The sequence below is a fragment of the Fusarium tjaetaba genome (assembly GCF_013396195.1).
Source record: "Fusarium tjaetaba strain NRRL 66243 chromosome Unknown NRRL66243_c0000250, whole genome shotgun sequence".
Classification (NCBI taxonomy): domain Eukaryota; kingdom Fungi; phylum Ascomycota; class Sordariomycetes; order Hypocreales; family Nectriaceae; genus Fusarium; species Fusarium tjaetaba.
Window position 1 is genome coordinate 1 of NW_023501446.1, and position 17,012 is coordinate 17,012.

General features: G+C 49.2%; 7 protein-coding genes across 7 annotated transcripts; 3 read left to right on the forward strand and 4 right to left on the reverse strand.

Annotated features, from left to right (window-relative positions):
* Positions 1-1,225, reverse strand: FTJAE_10632 (uncharacterized protein; the record flags this gene model as incomplete). Its single annotated transcript, XM_037343495.1, has 2 exons — positions 1-970; positions 1,024-1,225. Coding segments are annotated over 2 exons (1,172 nt in total), but the record flags the coding sequence as incomplete, so codon positions are not given.
* A 325-nt stretch (positions 1,226-1,550) lies between these two features.
* On the reverse strand, positions 1,551-3,206 carry FTJAE_10633 (uncharacterized protein; the record flags this gene model as incomplete). Its single annotated transcript, XM_037343496.1, has 3 exons — positions 1,551-2,882; positions 2,937-3,044; positions 3,093-3,206. 3 exons carry the CDS (start codon positions 3,204-3,206, stop codon positions 1,551-1,553), a joined length of 1,554 nt encoding a protein of 517 aa, XP_037202251.1.
* Positions 3,207-3,651: 445 nt separating this feature from the next.
* On the forward strand, positions 3,652-5,819 carry FTJAE_10634 (hsp70; the record flags this gene model as incomplete). Its single annotated transcript, XM_037343497.1, has 8 exons — positions 3,652-3,660; positions 3,716-4,357; positions 4,406-4,450; positions 4,498-4,567; positions 4,617-5,094; positions 5,146-5,359; positions 5,414-5,549; positions 5,599-5,819. The coding sequence occupies 8 exons, from the start codon at positions 3,652-3,654 to the stop codon at positions 5,817-5,819; spliced, it is 1,815 nt and encodes a 604-aa protein (XP_037202252.1).
* Positions 5,820-6,529: 710 nt separating this feature from the next.
* Positions 6,530-7,601, forward strand: FTJAE_10635 (Arylacetamide deacetylase; the record flags this gene model as incomplete). Its single annotated transcript, XM_037343498.1, has 2 exons — positions 6,530-6,688; positions 6,735-7,601. 2 exons carry the CDS (start codon positions 6,530-6,532, stop codon positions 7,599-7,601), a joined length of 1,026 nt encoding a protein of 341 aa, XP_037202253.1.
* A 104-nt stretch (positions 7,602-7,705) lies between these two features.
* FTJAE_10636 (2'-hydroxyisoflavone reductase) lies at positions 7,706-8,706 on the reverse strand (the record flags this gene model as incomplete). Its single annotated transcript, XM_037343499.1, has 3 exons — positions 7,706-8,155; positions 8,208-8,627; positions 8,677-8,706. 3 exons carry the CDS (start codon positions 8,704-8,706, stop codon positions 7,706-7,708), a joined length of 900 nt encoding a protein of 299 aa, XP_037202254.1.
* A 3,274-nt stretch (positions 8,707-11,980) lies between these two features.
* FTJAE_10637 (uncharacterized protein) lies at positions 11,981-14,733 on the forward strand (the record flags this gene model as incomplete). Its single annotated transcript, XM_037343500.1, has 3 exons — positions 11,981-12,213; positions 12,264-12,508; positions 12,557-14,733. 3 exons carry the CDS (start codon positions 11,981-11,983, stop codon positions 14,731-14,733), a joined length of 2,655 nt encoding a protein of 884 aa, XP_037202255.1.
* Positions 14,734-15,115: 382 nt separating this feature from the next.
* Positions 15,116-15,850, reverse strand: FTJAE_10638 (mitochondrial hypoxia responsive domain protein; the record flags this gene model as incomplete). The annotated part of the gene is made up of 2 exons (XM_037343501.1): positions 15,116-15,174; positions 15,223-15,850. 2 exons carry the CDS (start codon positions 15,848-15,850, stop codon positions 15,116-15,118), a joined length of 687 nt encoding a protein of 228 aa, XP_037202256.1.
* Positions 15,851-17,012: the final 1,162 nt, after the last annotated feature.

The following is a 17,012-nucleotide window of genomic DNA, read 5'->3' on the forward strand; positions in this document are numbered from 1 at the left end:
TCCTCAATCTTCCTAATCGTCTCATCATACTCCGCCCGATCCTCCGCCCGCGCCGTCTCCATCTCGAGCTTCAGCGCGCTGACCATGCGGTTCGATTCTGCCATAGCAGCTTGAAATCGCTCGTTGGCATCTGCGCGCTCGGTACTTAGTCGGGTTTCCAGGTCTTGGATCTTGGCTTCTCTTGCCTTGCGTTCGCGCTCGAGGCGGATGAGTTGGTCGTTGAAGGCTTGTTCCATGCGGCGCTGCTGTTCGCGGCGGTCGGCGTGGAGGGCTGCTTGCTCGCTTTCGAGACGGCGCATGAATTGTTGTTTTTCTTGCTCGAGCTTGTCGAGCATTTTCTCGAGTTGCACGTCACGGTCTTTGATGGCTTGTTCTTTTTCTTCGCGGATGGAGTTGAGTTGGGCTTGGTGTTGCTCTCGTAGCTTGTTGAGTTCTTCGTTGAGAGCTTCGCCTGCTGTTGTTTGGTCGACTCCTAGACCTTGCTCTACGATCTCTTCTTGGATCTGCAGAGTTACGGCGGGGAGATCAACTAGCTCGTTGACAATCTCAAGGGCAGACTCTCTTGTGTTCTGGAATCGTCGAATTCTCGACCCTTTGTTGCTCATATACCCCCACCACTCAGGAGTTGAGATCAGCTCATGTTCTCTAGCTGCTCCCTTCGACTCGTCCTGTAGCTCGTCCCAGAAAGTAGTCGCAAGGATGACATTCTCAAAAGCACCGTCACCGCAAAGATTGCGAAACATGGTGAGGTTTCGCATGATGGCATTTGTCATTCTCTCATCTTTGATGCGGTGCAGGTAAATGATCCCACTGAGCTTGACATTGTTCATGTATGAGGAGCTGAGGGCTTGGGCGACATCAGCAAGAATGTCTGCATCGCCTCGGTACGTGTCATCGAAGCCAGGCGTGTCAAAAAAGACAAACTGCTGACCCTGGATGAGACACTCGTAGGCTTCCGTCTTCTGGGTGCCTGTTAACGGGTCAATATTCGCTCATCATTCACCAAGCCCAATGTTGACTTACATGACCCAAGTGAATGCCCGACTTGGGGCCCGTCTTCATCGTCTCTGCCAGTCAGGAGCCGAAGAAAGTTACTCTTGCCAGAGCCAGTAACTCCCATAACCGCAATCAACAGTACGGGCGGAGTGCTTTCCGACTCATCGCTGACCGACGTGTCCGTTCCCACCGACGGGGCTTCTGACAAAGAATGCGCAACTTTGGTCATGATGGAAGCTTACAGGGATGTCAATAAGTGTAGTACACTAATTTACAGCTTCCAGTCTAGACTGAAAAGCAAGAGAATGTCTCTTGATAAATACAACAAGGCAGACCAGACGCAATCACTTCATGCCGACATATCCGGTACTGTAACACTCAAAATCAAGCTTAACATCGCATGAGGGGCAATGCACACTCTACTCGTTAACGATAAGCACTAGCTTTACAAAACGACCGCCGTTCTATTTCAACCTCCACGCTACAGCAAAACCTGCATTTCAAGCTGAACACCCAAAACGCGATATCAACCACTAGTCCCGCGCCACCATCCACTAATACCCTGCATCCTCCCAATTAGACACCCAAACCTGCGCAGGCGACCAGACAATGCCTCGCCCACGATTCTCAGATTCCACTGGCTCCGAGACAATCCGCGGGCGCACCACTACACAAATCGGGCGACCGTCGAACCGCTTATCACCTTTCAAGAGACCGACTGTTGGATGCGCCTCCATGTCGCCGAACATGCTCTGGAACCGGTGGAGGGTTGCATCGCCTAGCGCTTCGATGCGGATATTGGTTCTTAGCTTCCAGAGTCTGAGCGCAAGGCTGCATGTGGTCTCGAAGAGCTTGGTAAGCTGCGTGAGGCTTTCTCTGTCGAGGGGCTCGATGAGGGGTTCGTAAGTCCTTGCGAAACCCTCGGCACATGTTTGCAGTGCTTGGTTGTGTGGGGGGAATGCTTGCTCTAGGTATTGACACGTCTGGATCCTCCACGTCACTGTGGCTTCTTCGCTTGCGCCTGAGGTTGTGTCAGTTTGCCTTGTTGCCTGGGATAGTGAAGTGTACAAACCTCCTTGCAGGGCTGTTTTGTTCAAACAGTGTTGGCCAAGGAAGAATGGGTTTCCAAGAAAGGTCTGCATGAGCGTCTTCGTTAGTGCAGCCTGTAGCAGTACAGCTGTAGATGTTCTGTGCATAAGGTCGAATCGTAGATGCTCCTCGCAATCTAGATCGTTGATGATATCTTCAGTAAGCAGCAAATTTCGGGTATCTTCGACCTTTTCGATCAGCGGCAAGCGATTGTCTATACACCACTCAGAGCACTTCTCAAACAGATCTCCCAGTTCAGTTCGAACCTGATCATCAGGGAAATCGCTTGAGACATGGCCAGCCAGTAGTGATATGGCCCTCGAATGCGCCTCAGTAACCACGACCTCTTGGTTCTGGATATCTTGTCTTAAAGTCTTGTTCACATCTCTCTCCTCTTCAAGCTCGGTTTCAAGATCTGCCTTTGTCCGCTTAAGCTTATTATAATCATGGAATAAGCGATCGTAAGCGTCTTTCGTTTTTCTGTGTTCCTCCCCTCGTTTGCGCCAGTGCTCGTCGGACTTGACTTTCCAGTCTTCCCATTGCTTGATCAAGTGCTTTTTGCCATCAAGGTCATTGGTTTGCGAATTGAACTTGATTGTTAAGTCCTTGAGACTTGTGCTCAGAGCAATCTTATCAATTCGCAATTGGGTTACTTCTTTTTGAAGTTTGACTTCTCTTGAGGTTTCCGATTTGTGGCTCGGCTGCTTCTTAGTCACCTTCTCGGGAATTGTAGAAGGCTCTGAAGGACCGAATGGGTTCAGAGACTGGGTGATGCGCCCAATCACCCCTGGGTTTTGCTTAAGAACTTGTCAGTTTATAGCTAGAATAAACGATGTATTACTTATTCTTACCTTTGTGTGAGGATTAGAAGCTTTCACCGTTTCAACGACGTCAGACATGATCGAGTCTTCTGAAAGATGATATTTTGGCCTCTTGTCATCGATCTTGGAGTATCTCTGCTGTTGCAAGGTTAGTAAAAAGAATACTGCGAATCCGAAACTGCATACCTCCTCATATGGTCCCTCGTCCTCACTTCTTGGTTGGAGTTGGTCACCGATATCCTTCAGAGCTGCTCCACCAGGGCCATCCTCTACACGTCGTTGCTCGGATTCTCCGCCCATTGCAATGCTGTCAAAAGGCTGTATTGGTCGAATTGCGTGTCGATACGATCGCCCCCGACTCGATTAACAAAAGCACTATTTATAACCAGAAATGGACGTCCCCCGCAGGAAATCAGTGGTTTGGCAGCTTTGGCTCTCCCTCCCTCCATTACCCTCCCTGTAAACCTTAGTCTTTTCAGCCGTGATAGTGGCTGCATATGCAAGGCCGAGCCCCGCGACAAAACGCCAGTACACACGGCAAAACGCCCGTGCATTTCAACCACCCCTGTAAGGCGCACTGAGATCAGCCGCAAACTCGGCGAACTGTTTAAGCTGTCGCCCAGGACCGGTGGCCATTTGAACATGATGTAAATCGTTCCATAAGATGTCAGAGCCTCATTAAAGTGAGCTACTGTTCTTTTCCGCGTCGAAATTAAGGTCACAGGCAGGAATACGCTCATCAATCATGTTGGCTGTAAGAAATAGGACGAAGCTGATAGTCGGTATTGACTACGGTACAACGTATTCAGGTCAGTACACTGCAATCCAATGACGAACTCCTGTGGCTGATCTTCTTAAACCCAGGTCTCAGTTTTGCGCTCTCTAATGCGGCAGACTTCAAAGACATTCACCCATGGACCAAATATCCCGGCTCATCAACTCACATCGCAGAACACTGCCACAAAGCTCCATCATGGGTCGCATTCAGAGATGAGAATCCCGATCTCGATGAGAACGCATGGGGCTATCAAATCGAACCTGGTATGAAGACTTACGCATGGACCAAACTCCTCTTAGATGATCAAGCACTTGCGACGGAGTATGATGATCCAGATCTTAACAAGGCCGCTGGAAATGGACTCATGAGATTACCCGCTGGCAGAACTGCAAAAGACGTGGTCACTGAGTACCTGAAGGGTATGCATTCTATGTATAGAAAAGCTGTTATTGAGAAGATTGGGGAGGATATCCTTGAGGAGATGCCTGTTGACTTTTGGTTGACTGTTCCAGCGACTTGGACGGAGAGAGCAAAGCTGATTACTCGGGCTGCTGCTTTGGACGCTGGGTTTGCATCAAGACCCATTGATCGATTGAGCTTGATTACAGAACCTGATGCTGCTGCGCATATGGCTTTGAAGTCCAGCATTCATCACGTTGAAGATCTCATTGATGTAGGCAGCGCCGTCTCACTTTTGAGCCCATACTTACACTGCGCTTAGGTCGGCACGGGCGTGATGGTTTGCGATCTTGGCGGTGGTACTGTCGTAAGTTCAACTCCACTCGAGGCCTTTTATCTTGCTAACAAGGCTAGGATATTACAACATCTGAGATAGTCAGAAAATCACCTTCTCTAAAGCTGAGGGAGATTGCCATCGGAGCAGGTAAAACAGTCCTCAATCACAAATGAAACCGTCATGCTCACACTCTCAGGTGGTAAGTGCGGCGGGACATTCGTCGACCGCAATCTCTACAAGCTCCTCGCCAAACGCTTCGGAACTGCATTCACCAGCCTAGGTCCACAGCACGTAGGCCCAGGCAGTCAGTTCATGGACCAGTTTGAGAATCGCAAAAGAGATTTCAGCCTCGATACACCGAGCAGGAAGTCTTATAAGCTAACTCTACCAATGCGAAACCTGGTAGTCACTCAGGAGATGCAGAAGTACTATGACCCCGACTTCAACTGGGTTCTCCTTAGCAAAGATGATATGAAGAGTCTTTTTGACCCCGTGATTGACGTCATTCTCAAGCTTGTGAAGGATCAGGTTGATCAGGTCAAGAGAGACAAGGAGCCAATAATCAAGACGATGTGTCTAGTTGGTGGGTTTGGCTCGTCGCCTTATGTCAAGGAGAGGTTACTTGAATGGTGCTCTGAGCAAGAGATACGGCTCACAACACCATGGACAGGAGCGTAAGTGCCCCCTTCACAGGAGACATCCAGCCGTGACTGACAGATATCTAGTTGGGCAGCTGTTGTTTGCGGTGCCGTGTTGCGAGGCGTTGAGGGTTCCATGGTCAGACAAAAGAAATGTCGTCGACACTATGGACATAGCATCTCTCGAACATATGATCCAGCAGTTCATTTCAACTTTGATGAGAACAAGCGAAGGCTGTGGAACGACCCTTGGACCAAGGAGCAAAACCTATCTGGCTTCATGGATTGGGAGATCGCAAAGGTAAGATATCGATAAGTGGTATTGACAAAAGGGCACTAGACGAATGAATTGCAGGGCGCCCTCCTCGACGACGACACCGAGATTAGCACAAGTTTCTACTCGCACTTCTCAGAATACTTTGACGGAAAGCATACGCACGATCTTTACTCATGTAGCTTGGACGAGGCACCTGAAACCATCGAGAACGAACGTGAGTTATGATTCTCAAGATATGAAACCTTAGAGCTAATGATGGCTAGGAATTGAGAAAGTTGGCGAGGTTTTGTATACCATTGATGATATTGGTATTGACAAGACTAAGATCAAGTCCATCCAAGACGCCAATGGCATTCACTGGTATCAGCTGCTACTCACCTTAACGATTCGTCTCAGTGACGACGACGTTGGTGTACTGGTATGTAGAATCTTCTGCCGCGGGAAGGAAGTTGGAAAGGCAGAGATAGGATACTCCTTCACCTGAGTCGGTTCCTTGTCGATACACTCGCCTGGCTTTCGCGGGTCCGTCTTGTGAGGAGTTGGAGGTTGTTAGTCTTCTAGCCAATTCCGAGATTATATATATCGAGAATGGCTGATACGGGCCACTTTGTGTCGTCGAATTTATGTGATCTTGATATGACGCAGCATTTCAGCCATATCCCCCCTAAAGCTCATTCCTGACTGTCGGTCTGAGAAATTTCAACCTGCCAGATCTCACCTTCTGTGGTCTTCAAGCCACCTATCGATGCAGGAGGAATTTTTCGCAATCTTGGCCAACAAGTCTGGGGAACCATGTTGTATTTCGAGTCCAGCCAGGTCCTCGGAATGATACCGACAGTATCAATCTCACGTTCTCAACAAGCAAAGGGTTCGGATCTTAAGTCCGCTAACCTCCGTAACAAGACTAAAACGCGAAAAAGCAATATGAGTCACAACGAGATTTAGAGGGTATTTAGTAATAAGCTTTGCTGGGCTTACTTGAATTACTTAGACAGTGAGTGACATGCCGCTGGGATTTCTAGTGGGATGGCCGTCACGTAATCCAACACATCGGGATGCGGGGGAACACCGAGCTTCCCCGAGCGCGCGCGATCTTCTGAAGCACCCCCACCATCGATATTTAAAACCTCTATATCTTGATAACCGATCAATTGCTCAGACTATACCTCAAAACACTTCCTGAACCTCACAAGAATGGCTACATCTCTTTTCTCCAGCCTCAAAGGCTACACGTACAAGACCATCCCGTACAAATCCACCCCCGATGGCGACATCGTTCTTGATGTCGTGTACCCAGAGGAAGCCGATGATTCACCGACGACTGTTCTCATTCACATCCACGGCGGATTTCTCGTAAGTCTGGTCCGGCTTGTTGTGAACTTGATTAACATGTGCGCAGATCGTCGGGGACAGATACAGCTTTGCTCCGTACTGGGGTCTCAACTCTGTGACCGCTCGGAAATGGATCTTCGTGAGCCCTGACTATCGTCTTGTCCCAGAGTCTACTGCTCATGCATCACTTGATGACTCTATCGATGCGTACAACTGGGTTCGCTCATCGCTGGCTGATGCCATTGGACGTCCTATTGGACCTGTCTTGCTGGCTGGGTCCAGTGCCGGTGGTTATCTTGCACTGGCGACTGCGAATGCTGTAGAGCAAAAGCCAGATGCGCTGCTTCTCATCTACGGAATGCTTGATGCAGCTGGCCCAAGATATACGACGCCCGGTACAAATATCTGGGGTGCACCGCCTTTCGACACCGCCTCGGTGTTGAACCAGTTTCCCAGGCCGAAAGAGAACGATGATCGAAAGGCCATCTCTGGATATCCGCCCCCCGAGAACTTCCAGCAAGACCCGCGGTTCCAAGTTGCTTCAGCTCTTCATATCGACGCCCTCTTCCCAGATTACATGACCGGTGTTGCAGGTCTTAGCCGTGAAATCGCCAGCAAGGGCATTGATGCCATCCCCGAAGAACACCGACGGTTATTCCCTCTTTCTTTCGGCGATCTTGCCAAGATTCCCCGCACGTTCCTGCTTCATGGCGTTAATGACTCTGCTGTTACGATTGACTGCAGTATCGTGGCTGAGAAGAAGCTTCGTGAGGCAGGTGTTGAGGTGGTCAAGGACTTCCCGGAGGCTGCGGAACATGGATTCGATAGTAGAATTGGAAACGTCGATATTGAGAAGCCGGAGGCGGATAGCATTCCTAACGTTGAGAGCCTGAGAAACGCGATTCGCTTTCTTGACGCCTCTGTTAAGAAATAGACATAACGAAGCATCTGGCTACAAATAGACCAATTATTTCTCATATAATTCATATTCAACCGTCGTGCGCGAATTAGATACTTAAATCTGAATCGCTCTCGGCTTTACTTGATCTCAGCTACGACACTCTTGACAACCTCCTCAAGATTCTCCTCCTTCAGTCCAAGCAGCCCAATCGCATTCTCATCACCCTTCAATGCGTGGCCAGCACCATCAGCAAACAGGAACTGCTCTAGATAGTTACCAAAGGCACTAAAGTCTCCTTTGGCAATCTTCTCGTCTCCGATCTTCTCCTGCTCGGCGCCAGTGACATGAGAAACCTCAAACTTGTCACCAGTCACCTGCTCCGCAATCTTCAGAACTTCATTCTGAGTTGTCGTAACACCGGCAATGTTGAGATACTTGTTCTTTGTTTCTTCTGGCTTCTTTAGGATCGCGGCTACAGCTTCGCCGACGAAGGCGAGTGAAGTTGTGGAGTAGGGTTCGTTGCCTGAGTCGGTGATGCGAATCTTGCGGTCTCTGATGTTGATGAATCCCCTGTCACTTTTGAGTCCCTACGCCAAAGTCAGAGAACGCTGCCGTCTCATTCAAAGCCAAATAACCTACCGAGTCAAGGAATAATCCGTTGGAAAGACCAGTCCAAGAGAACCAATCATGCTTCTCAGCAAGTTCAATCAAGTAGTCCGTATTCTGGATCTTCGCACCGAGAATCTTTCCGATCTTGGTGTCGCGATTCTGACGAGATGGAATTCCGAACTCTGATGGAATGAATCGCGGCACTTGAGCTGCGACAGCGGCATCTATAATGACCTTCTGGCTTCCAGCAGCAGCAGTTGCGGCGGCTGATACCACAGCATCTTGACCAGCTAGAGCTTCCTTAACCGAGTCGACTGAGGCGAGATCAACACGCTTCACGACCACTTTGTCGGGAAATGTTGCAGCGGACTCATTTCTGGTGATGGCTGTAACTTCGAAGCCAGCTTTGAGGAGGCTGTCCACGATCTTTGATCCGATGAGACCAGAGCCCTGGCGGAGTTAGTTCGCTGCCCGCGGTTCTCTAGGGTAAATAACTCACTCCAACGACTGCGACTTTCTGAATGGTCATTTTAATGTTGTCGATTGATATGTTCTTTACAACGAGATTTGTTGAGAGGTAATTTCAAGACTGATTGACGATGAAGGCTTTATCTTGGGTGTTGACGTTTCTTCAACCCCGCCATTGTAACATTTCACTGGTGATGCAACCATATTGAGCCATACACAATGCATGATTTTTATTGCTATCTCCACTTTCTCATGATGCCATACTGGCGAGAGATTCTCAACCTTCGATTATGAAGTCGCTTCTGCGAATGACGAATAGCGAGTTAGGACGCTCTTGTCGCAGATATTTAGAAGAACGAAGTTTCTGAATGACTGAGTGAAACCTCACCAAAGACGCCTTTACTAATTGAAACAAGTAAGCGCGTTGCTTGTTTACTCCAACAGTGAATAAAAAAGTAAAGGATATTGGATATCTAGTCGAATCATCGCCTAAAATTTCACTTCTCCCATTCTATCAAAAACCTGGATAGGGTACTGCCCGGCAACAGCTGACGTCAAGAAGCTATCCCTTATGGTCCATAGAGCCTCAACACAGGTATCCCTGGAATATTGCGGAGCCTCAAGGCCTCAGATAAGGTTATACGGCACCTTCAGACGCTACTGAACAGTGCCGCTTAGACGAGTATTGACGGCTTCGCAACGGAATGACGAATCGCTCAGCTATACTTGCCTATCTGACCTGAGACCGTAAGCTTCAGCTAATAAATGACTGGACGCGGTTCCAACTTAGAAATGAACCCTTCAAAATGACACAACTTTATGCCAAGGTGTCACTTGCAATTCCACGGAATGGTCCGCTATGTCTTGAACCCTTGACGGAACTTCCAGAACCACGGAAAGGGAGAGTAGTCCGGACCCTAACCAATTCCACTACCGACATCTCAAAATAGATGTCTCAGAATTACGATCCAATCCTCCCAGGCTCCCGAATCCTTCAGGCAGAATCAGACGATAAACACTGCCATGAAAAGTGGGAAAATCCGCGTAACAACATAGCAACAAACACCATCTCAAACAAACTTTTAAACCAAGTAAAACTGTCAATCAATCTGACAGCACTCCCGTAGATCTTGTACAGCAACCAGCTTCCAGTGGCTGGGCCGTTGTGCCGGGTAACCGGACGCCACTGTGGCTATCACCATGGAAAAATCCGGGGAACAGAGGCAATGACGTTGGGCAGAAGTGCCGGTAAACCTTGATTCGTACCGTAGGCCTGGAGATGAAATCTTGACACGTAAACGTGCAGCCAGCCACATTTGTGAATTTCATTAACTGTTTCCTTGATTTTTTGTGCAAAAGCGTCGATCATTGGGGGGAAAGTACATAATGCATAGCGGCGTAGTCACGCGAGCAAAAGTCCTTTGCTTGACAGCCATAGAAATTGGGGATCAAGAATTGCATCCTGAATTGGAATGTCAGATGTTGGGGCCAGTTTCTGACCACCTCGGCTAGGGCGGCTCAATTCCTTTCTTCGTATGGATAATCTGCATCCTTGCTTACGTATTTCCTTGTGCAAAAAGCCACACAGAGACCTGTTGGTGCCTGATTCTCCGTCAGCCAGAATCAGATCATAGTAACTCTTTCAGTATTTTATCTGTGGCGCGTCATTGTGCTGATGAATATTTAAGCTTTTACTGGTCACTCTGGATACTCAGCGTGAAACTTCAGGCAGAGGCGTCGCTGGCTGGCAGCTGTAACAGTCAGCAAATGGAGAAGTTTAGTGGGTAAGGTAGGCAGATTCTCATGGAGCCCGCGGGTCGAGCTTAATGGCCTGCCTTTCGAGGCGTCAGTCAGTGTCAACCCTGCAGCAAATCCATTCTTCAAGGGCAAAGTGAAACCTCATTTCAAGACCAGAGCAAAGCAAAGGGGCCCTCTTCTTACGAACCCACCAAACACAAGAGACACGCGACAACAGCTGAGAGATCCCCCCTCCCCTTGCATGGGGCCAACAAGGCCATTGTCCAGACCAAAACAATTTCTCCACGCTCGCCAAGAGATCGATCGACGACTATACTCAGGGGTAAGCCAAGAAATAACCAAGGCGCCTTGCGCACTAAAGCAGTCATGGTGTAATATTTTGGTAAGAGGAGCAGGAAAAGCGCAGCGTTTCCGCCTGGAGAAAGGGAATAATGGCGCAGCCTAGCGTGAAATTAACTTGTTCCATGGTCGAACCATTAACACTGGTTCAAGGGGGAAGCTAAAAATGGGAAGAGTCGGCTAAGCGGCTTTTTTTTCTGCTCTTAAGCCTGGGAATAAAGGGGGGGAGGGGGGACTTTTTTGCCCGGGTCATGCAAGGTTTCTTTTTTTCTGGGGACGAAGCTGAGAGAATGAGACTCGGTGTTGCAACCAATTTCAAGTCCTCATGCAGAGAAATGCATTTGTTTTTTTCTGCATGTGCTGATTGATTTTGTTGTTGAACAACATGCATGCCGTCAGCAAGGAGACTTGTTGGGCCGTACACTATCGACGCCTCGCACAAGCCATGCCGGCCCCTCATCATCAAACGAGCGTTAACCTTCTCCTTTCCATGACCTCAAAATTGATCGCAAAAAAGCAAGCGCTCAGACAAAATAGCCCATTCCTTGCATTGTCGCGTGACCTTGTTACTCGCTGAATCGTAACTCGTCTTCCAGCACCGGCTCGAATCTGTTTAGCTTGGCGACGAATCTGTGCCGTGCTGTTTAATCTTACTCTGCATCCTCCCCGTCGTTGACCAATCACACGCAGAGGAGCGTTCGGTTAGTCGGAGCCGTTTAGTCAGATTGAATTGGCAGATGAGAGAATACGAGCCTTCAAACCGCCACTGGCCAACGAGTTTTTAGTGGCCATACACCCCATCGTCTAGCCCTACATGGATGGATCCAATGCAGAAGTGACCGACACCAGGGGTTGGGCAGTCGAGGATGTGCAAATTGTCCGTATTCAGCTAATGAACAAGTCATGGTTATTCCATGTTACGTAGCAGATTTAATCTGGGCTGAGCCTGTGGCACACACAACACGCGAGCAGTTGCTGTTTTTACTGTTAATTCCCCATTTAGTTTGATGTTTTAGTGACCTTTTTTTAGTTAGGGGGGGGTCCTCCAATGTAAGATTTTACGACGACACGACCGTGATCCTTTTTTTAATCAACCTCGGATCCTTTTCTGCTCAGCTTCTTGAAGCTCCCTTTTTTTCTCCTCTCTCGTCCTCTTTCTCGAACCTCTTTCCATGGAATATTCATCTATTTTTTCTTAATTCTGTTTTTTGCTCCAACTCATTAGAGAGCAAATCATCATGTTTGCGACACTCGTTCCCTTTTGTTTTTCGACGATATTTGTTTCATTGACGTTTACTAAACTGGTCCACCTTTCCATCCACGCCAAGACAATCTCTCCCGGCGCCTTCGTCCTTTTTCTGCCCTCGCTTTTACTTCCTGATGTTTTAGTCATTCTCCTGTCGCGCCTGGCGCTGCGGCAGCAAAAGGGCGTTTTCTCTGTTGGGGCTTGTGTATTGGGCTGCATATTCTCGTATGTCCCTCTCGTCACCTTTCAATTGGGGCATCTCTAACAAAATGCAGATTTATTCTTCTCGGCGCATCGGCTTCACAACTGGGCTTCTTTTATTCGACGGGCAACGAGGTTAAATGGTCTGAGGCGTTGAGCTACGCTGGCGATAAAGATGGAATGAAGATTCTTCTTAGTGGGCTTAACTCTGTCCTTGCGGCGGGAGCTCTCATCGTCGTCGTGGCTTGGGTTGCCAAGTGGTTTCTCTACAGGGCTGTCGGTTCATTAATTGCAACGGTTGGAATGCCTGTTGTACATGGTACATCGCTCTCTCAATCATCGTCAATTATTACTAACAATAATTCAGCTTGGCAGTGGTTCCGACACAGAAACGGTCGATCCCCTCAGTCACTAGCTTATGACTCCGACAGCGAACTCGACGAAGACCTCGAAGGCGGCAAAGAAGGTGCACGACTCATTCCCGATACTCACGAAGAACATCGAACAAGACCTCGAACATGGATTATCCTCGCCATCATTTCTGTCTTCCTCTTCCTTACGACGACTCTACGACCTGCCGCCCCATACACCATGATGTCCATGACTCTCCCCGCCGCTATGCTAGAAATGTTCAAGTCTCCGGCCAAGCTGTGTAACAATGTCGAAGGCGGATGGCCTCTCCCTGATCTCATCACTCCCGATAACTGGGAGGAGCCCAATGGACGCTTCCCCGGATGGACACCTGGTAACGACGGCGCGGCTGCACAAAAGTACAGAAACACCATCCCCGAATGGCTACCCAGCGACGTCCCCGCCGGCTTCAACAAGTGGCTTATCGAGCCCAACAAGACCGCGGATGAGGAACCTGCAGCAAGCCCCAGCAATGCCTGCGAAGTCCCAAAAGCCGACGGCACCTTCTACAACCCCGTTCTCGACCCTCTCAAGATCTCCAACCTCGACACCGACATCATTGATGTTATCCGCGACACCCTCAAGGGCGGCGACGTCAAGATCAAGCACGTGGCACTAATCATGATGGAGAGCTACCGCGAGGAACTCTTCCCTCTGCAGCAGGGCTCCGACTATCACAAGCTCATGGTCAAGTCGCACAAGGGCGAAGACATTGACGAGATCAACGAGAAGCTCTCTCGCATGAGCCCAGTCGCCGAGAGACTCACCGGCAAGTCAGGAAACTGGAAGAGAAAGGATGGCTCGGATTTTGAACACGTGGCTATCCCGCAGTGGAACGATACAGCGCAGGAGGGGTACGGAGGCATCAACGTTGTAGGCGGTTTCACAACGTCTTCGCTGTCGTTCAAGAGCATGGCTGCGATCCACTGTGGCGCTTGGTCCATGCCTGTCGACGGCTTCGAGGAGTCGGAGACAGATGCGTACCAAGCTTGTATTCCCCAGGTGTTCAACCTCTTCAATAAGCTCAAGGATGATAAGAAGTCAAAGTCGAAGTCGAAATGGAAGTCGAACTCGGAAGATTTCTTAGAGCAACAGTGGTACCCCGCCTTCTTCCAGTCTATCACCGATGGTTATGATCGTCAGGATAAGTTTGACGACAAGATCGGTTTTGAGCATATCGTTACACGAGGCCGTCTGGAAGATGATCGCAAGAAGGGCGAAGAACTCGAGGAGATTAATTACTTCGGTTTCCCTGAGACGACGCTCAAGGGTCACATTGAGGATTACCTGAAGGAGGTCAAGGAGAAGGGCAAGCGTATGTTCTTTTCTCACTTCACCAGCACGACACATCATCCTTGGGGCGTACCGAAATCATTCGAGAAGACAGACTTTCTCAACACCGAGGGCAAGATGGGCTGGCACTCGGAGTTCAACGACTATCTCAACGCCATGCGATTCACCGACGCCTGGCTAGGCGAGTTACTTCAGACATTCGATAACCACGGTCTTACAAATGAGACATTGGTGGTCTTTGTTGGCGATCATGGACAGGCTTTCAAGGAGGATCAAAAGTCCAAGACAGGAACCTACGAGAACGGCCACGTTAGCAACTTCCGCGTCCCCATCACATTCCGCCATCCTCACATCCCCCGCGTTCAATACAACGCCAACGCAACATCTCTCTCCATCCTCCCCACCATCCTCGACCTTCTCATCAACACAGGCTCCCTCAACGAAAAGGACCAAAACGCCGCTGAGGACCTCATCCACGATTACGAGGGCCAGTCCCTTATCCGCCCCTACAAAACAAAGCATAACGGCCGCCGCGCCTGGAACTTTGGCATCATCAATGGAGGAGCTAGCATGTTGTCGATGACATCTGCAGATGCGCCGTGGCGAATTGTCATTCCGCTTGATGACTCTACACAATATAGATTCACGGATCTTAAGAACGATCCGTTAGAGAAGAAGCCGCTTGAGAAGTGGACGCTTGAGCAGTTGACGCGTGCTGTTCGGAGTAAGTTTGGGGAGGAGGCTTCGAAATGGGCTGCTGAGGCGGATGCTGTGTCTAAGTGGTGGGGACCTGAGAGGAAGAGATTATGGGGATATAATCCTTCGCATAAGGAAGATTGATGATAGTATTTAATGTAATGCGAATGTTTAATGGTTTCAATTATGTGTCTGTTGCGATTGCATGTGAATGTGACTTTGAAACGATGAGATTGTCAACCTCAACTTTGCTGTCTGATATCGTTGACAGGCATCGATTGCTTCATGATTCAAGTTGAACCTCAGAAGTACTTGTCGTGGTGCAGCCTCAAGAATCACCACCATTTAATTGCAGTAAGAGTAGTAAGTTGTCATTCTGGTATTTCGATTCCACGTCCATGTTAATGCTTCATCTATACAAAAGAAAATGCGCCGTTCGATTTATAACCCGACCTGATATCTCACTCCCAAACCACCCAATGCAATTTTAATACAAATTAGCGACCTTGATTGATGTTGGTCTCACTTAATGTTCAGCAGCCTGCTTCTTCGCAGCAAGTCTTCGCTCCTCAGCAGCGACCATATCTGTCAATTGTTAGCAAAGCTCAAGATTGATTGGATCAAGCAACTTACCCTTCCAGAGGTCTTGACCCTCATACTCCTCCTTGTGAACCTTCTTCTCAATGATCTTTGTAGGATCATTGGGGTCCACGTACCGAACCGTCTGCCATCTGCTGTCTCCGTTCTTGAGATCGTTGACCTCAAAAATCGCAGACACCAACAACACAGCCAAGGTCAAACCCTGCGCATAAACACGAGCTTGCACAACCTTGTTCGCTGTGTTCATAGGCTGTCGGCTAACAATCGCAAACGCGATACCCATTGACGCCAACCACGAGGCGAAAACAATTTGATACCGGTTCTCCTTTGCATATGACTTGAAACGCTCATACGCTGACTCATTTTCTCGGATGAGCTGTGCTGTGCGCGCTGCTTGATCTTGGTAATTGCGCTTGGGATCTTGGGCGATCTGATATGCGATACTCCATCGCTCTGCATTGACGATGGCGCCGAAAGTACCCGTTGATGTGACGAGGAATGCTCTGAAGGGGAGGGTCAGGCCTCGGAAGGTTGGGTAGCGTTTTGATGCGTAGTAAACGCCTCCAAGACCGAGGCCGAGGAAGAGTGTTCCGCCGATGAGGCCGCCCTTGACGACTTCAGCGTAGTGGGCCTCTTCTTCTTGCTTGGTGAGAATCTTCATGATTGGTGATGGTGATAGCGATAAGCGATAAGTGAGATAAGGATAAGCTTGAATGGGTGTTAATGTAATGTGTGTATGATGTATGGATGATATGTCCCACTACAGACTCCTGGCAAGCATGTTTATATAAAGGCGTCAAGTCTGCAAATTTTACCGGGCAAAGCCGCTACGAGACGGATTCCTCATGTCATGTTGTCGCATGATTATTCAAAGTCGGGATGCTTACGCCGCAGCGAAACCCTTGGTCATGATGCCGCACTCGCCGCAGCCTCCGCTCACGGTTCCGCCCGATCGCCGCAAGTGGATGATTTGCGGCGCCGCATGACCGCAGCTGATGACAGAGAACTTTTCTGATCAGTGATTCAGGGCATATTCTCGGTGATGGGCGATATCTTCGGGTGCTGTAGTGATGATCAACGGCGAGGCCGAGAGCAAGTTGAGGGAATGGTATTGGTATGATGCATATACGTTTCTGGGGAAATGAACTACACAAGAGTTCGCATCTTGAGCATCGACGCCATCTGAAACCAAACATGCTCAAGATGGATGGATAGTTTGAAAAGGATGGAGGGATTGAGGGCCACCGTGGGTGTTATATAACTATTTCTACAGCATTAGCGCGCCGAGGACACATTGCTCAAGCCCCGTTGCCGGCAGTCATTAACGACGGAACGAGGTCCCTGCAGCCAATTATTTGGGAGATCCAGACAACCTATCCCTAGTGAAATTCGATTATATGCTCGATCCATCTTACAACAGGCCTTGGCATGAAACTGAGCCGATTCAAGTAAGACCTGTCAATGAACTACCGCCGTCGGCCCGTATATCCCTATCAAAGTGATGCTTCGGGCTCTCTGCCGATTGGCGGCCGCGACACATGGCCACTCTTCTCAGATCCATGCCCAGCGATCACTTCAAATGTCCCGAGTGATTGCGGCATTTCGGATTCCCCATGTCACTAACGTACATGCGTGCAGTTCTCCATGCTGACGTCACAGTTTGCGGCATTCTCAGAAAACCCATGCCGCAGCCCTATAGGGCAGACTGGACGGCATCTTGGGGCTATCACTGATCAGTAAGAAGCCATAACACACCGAGAGCATCAGCCTTGCCACTCACGAGAGGTGAAAATAGTTCAAGAAACAGACGTGGTGCACCAAAC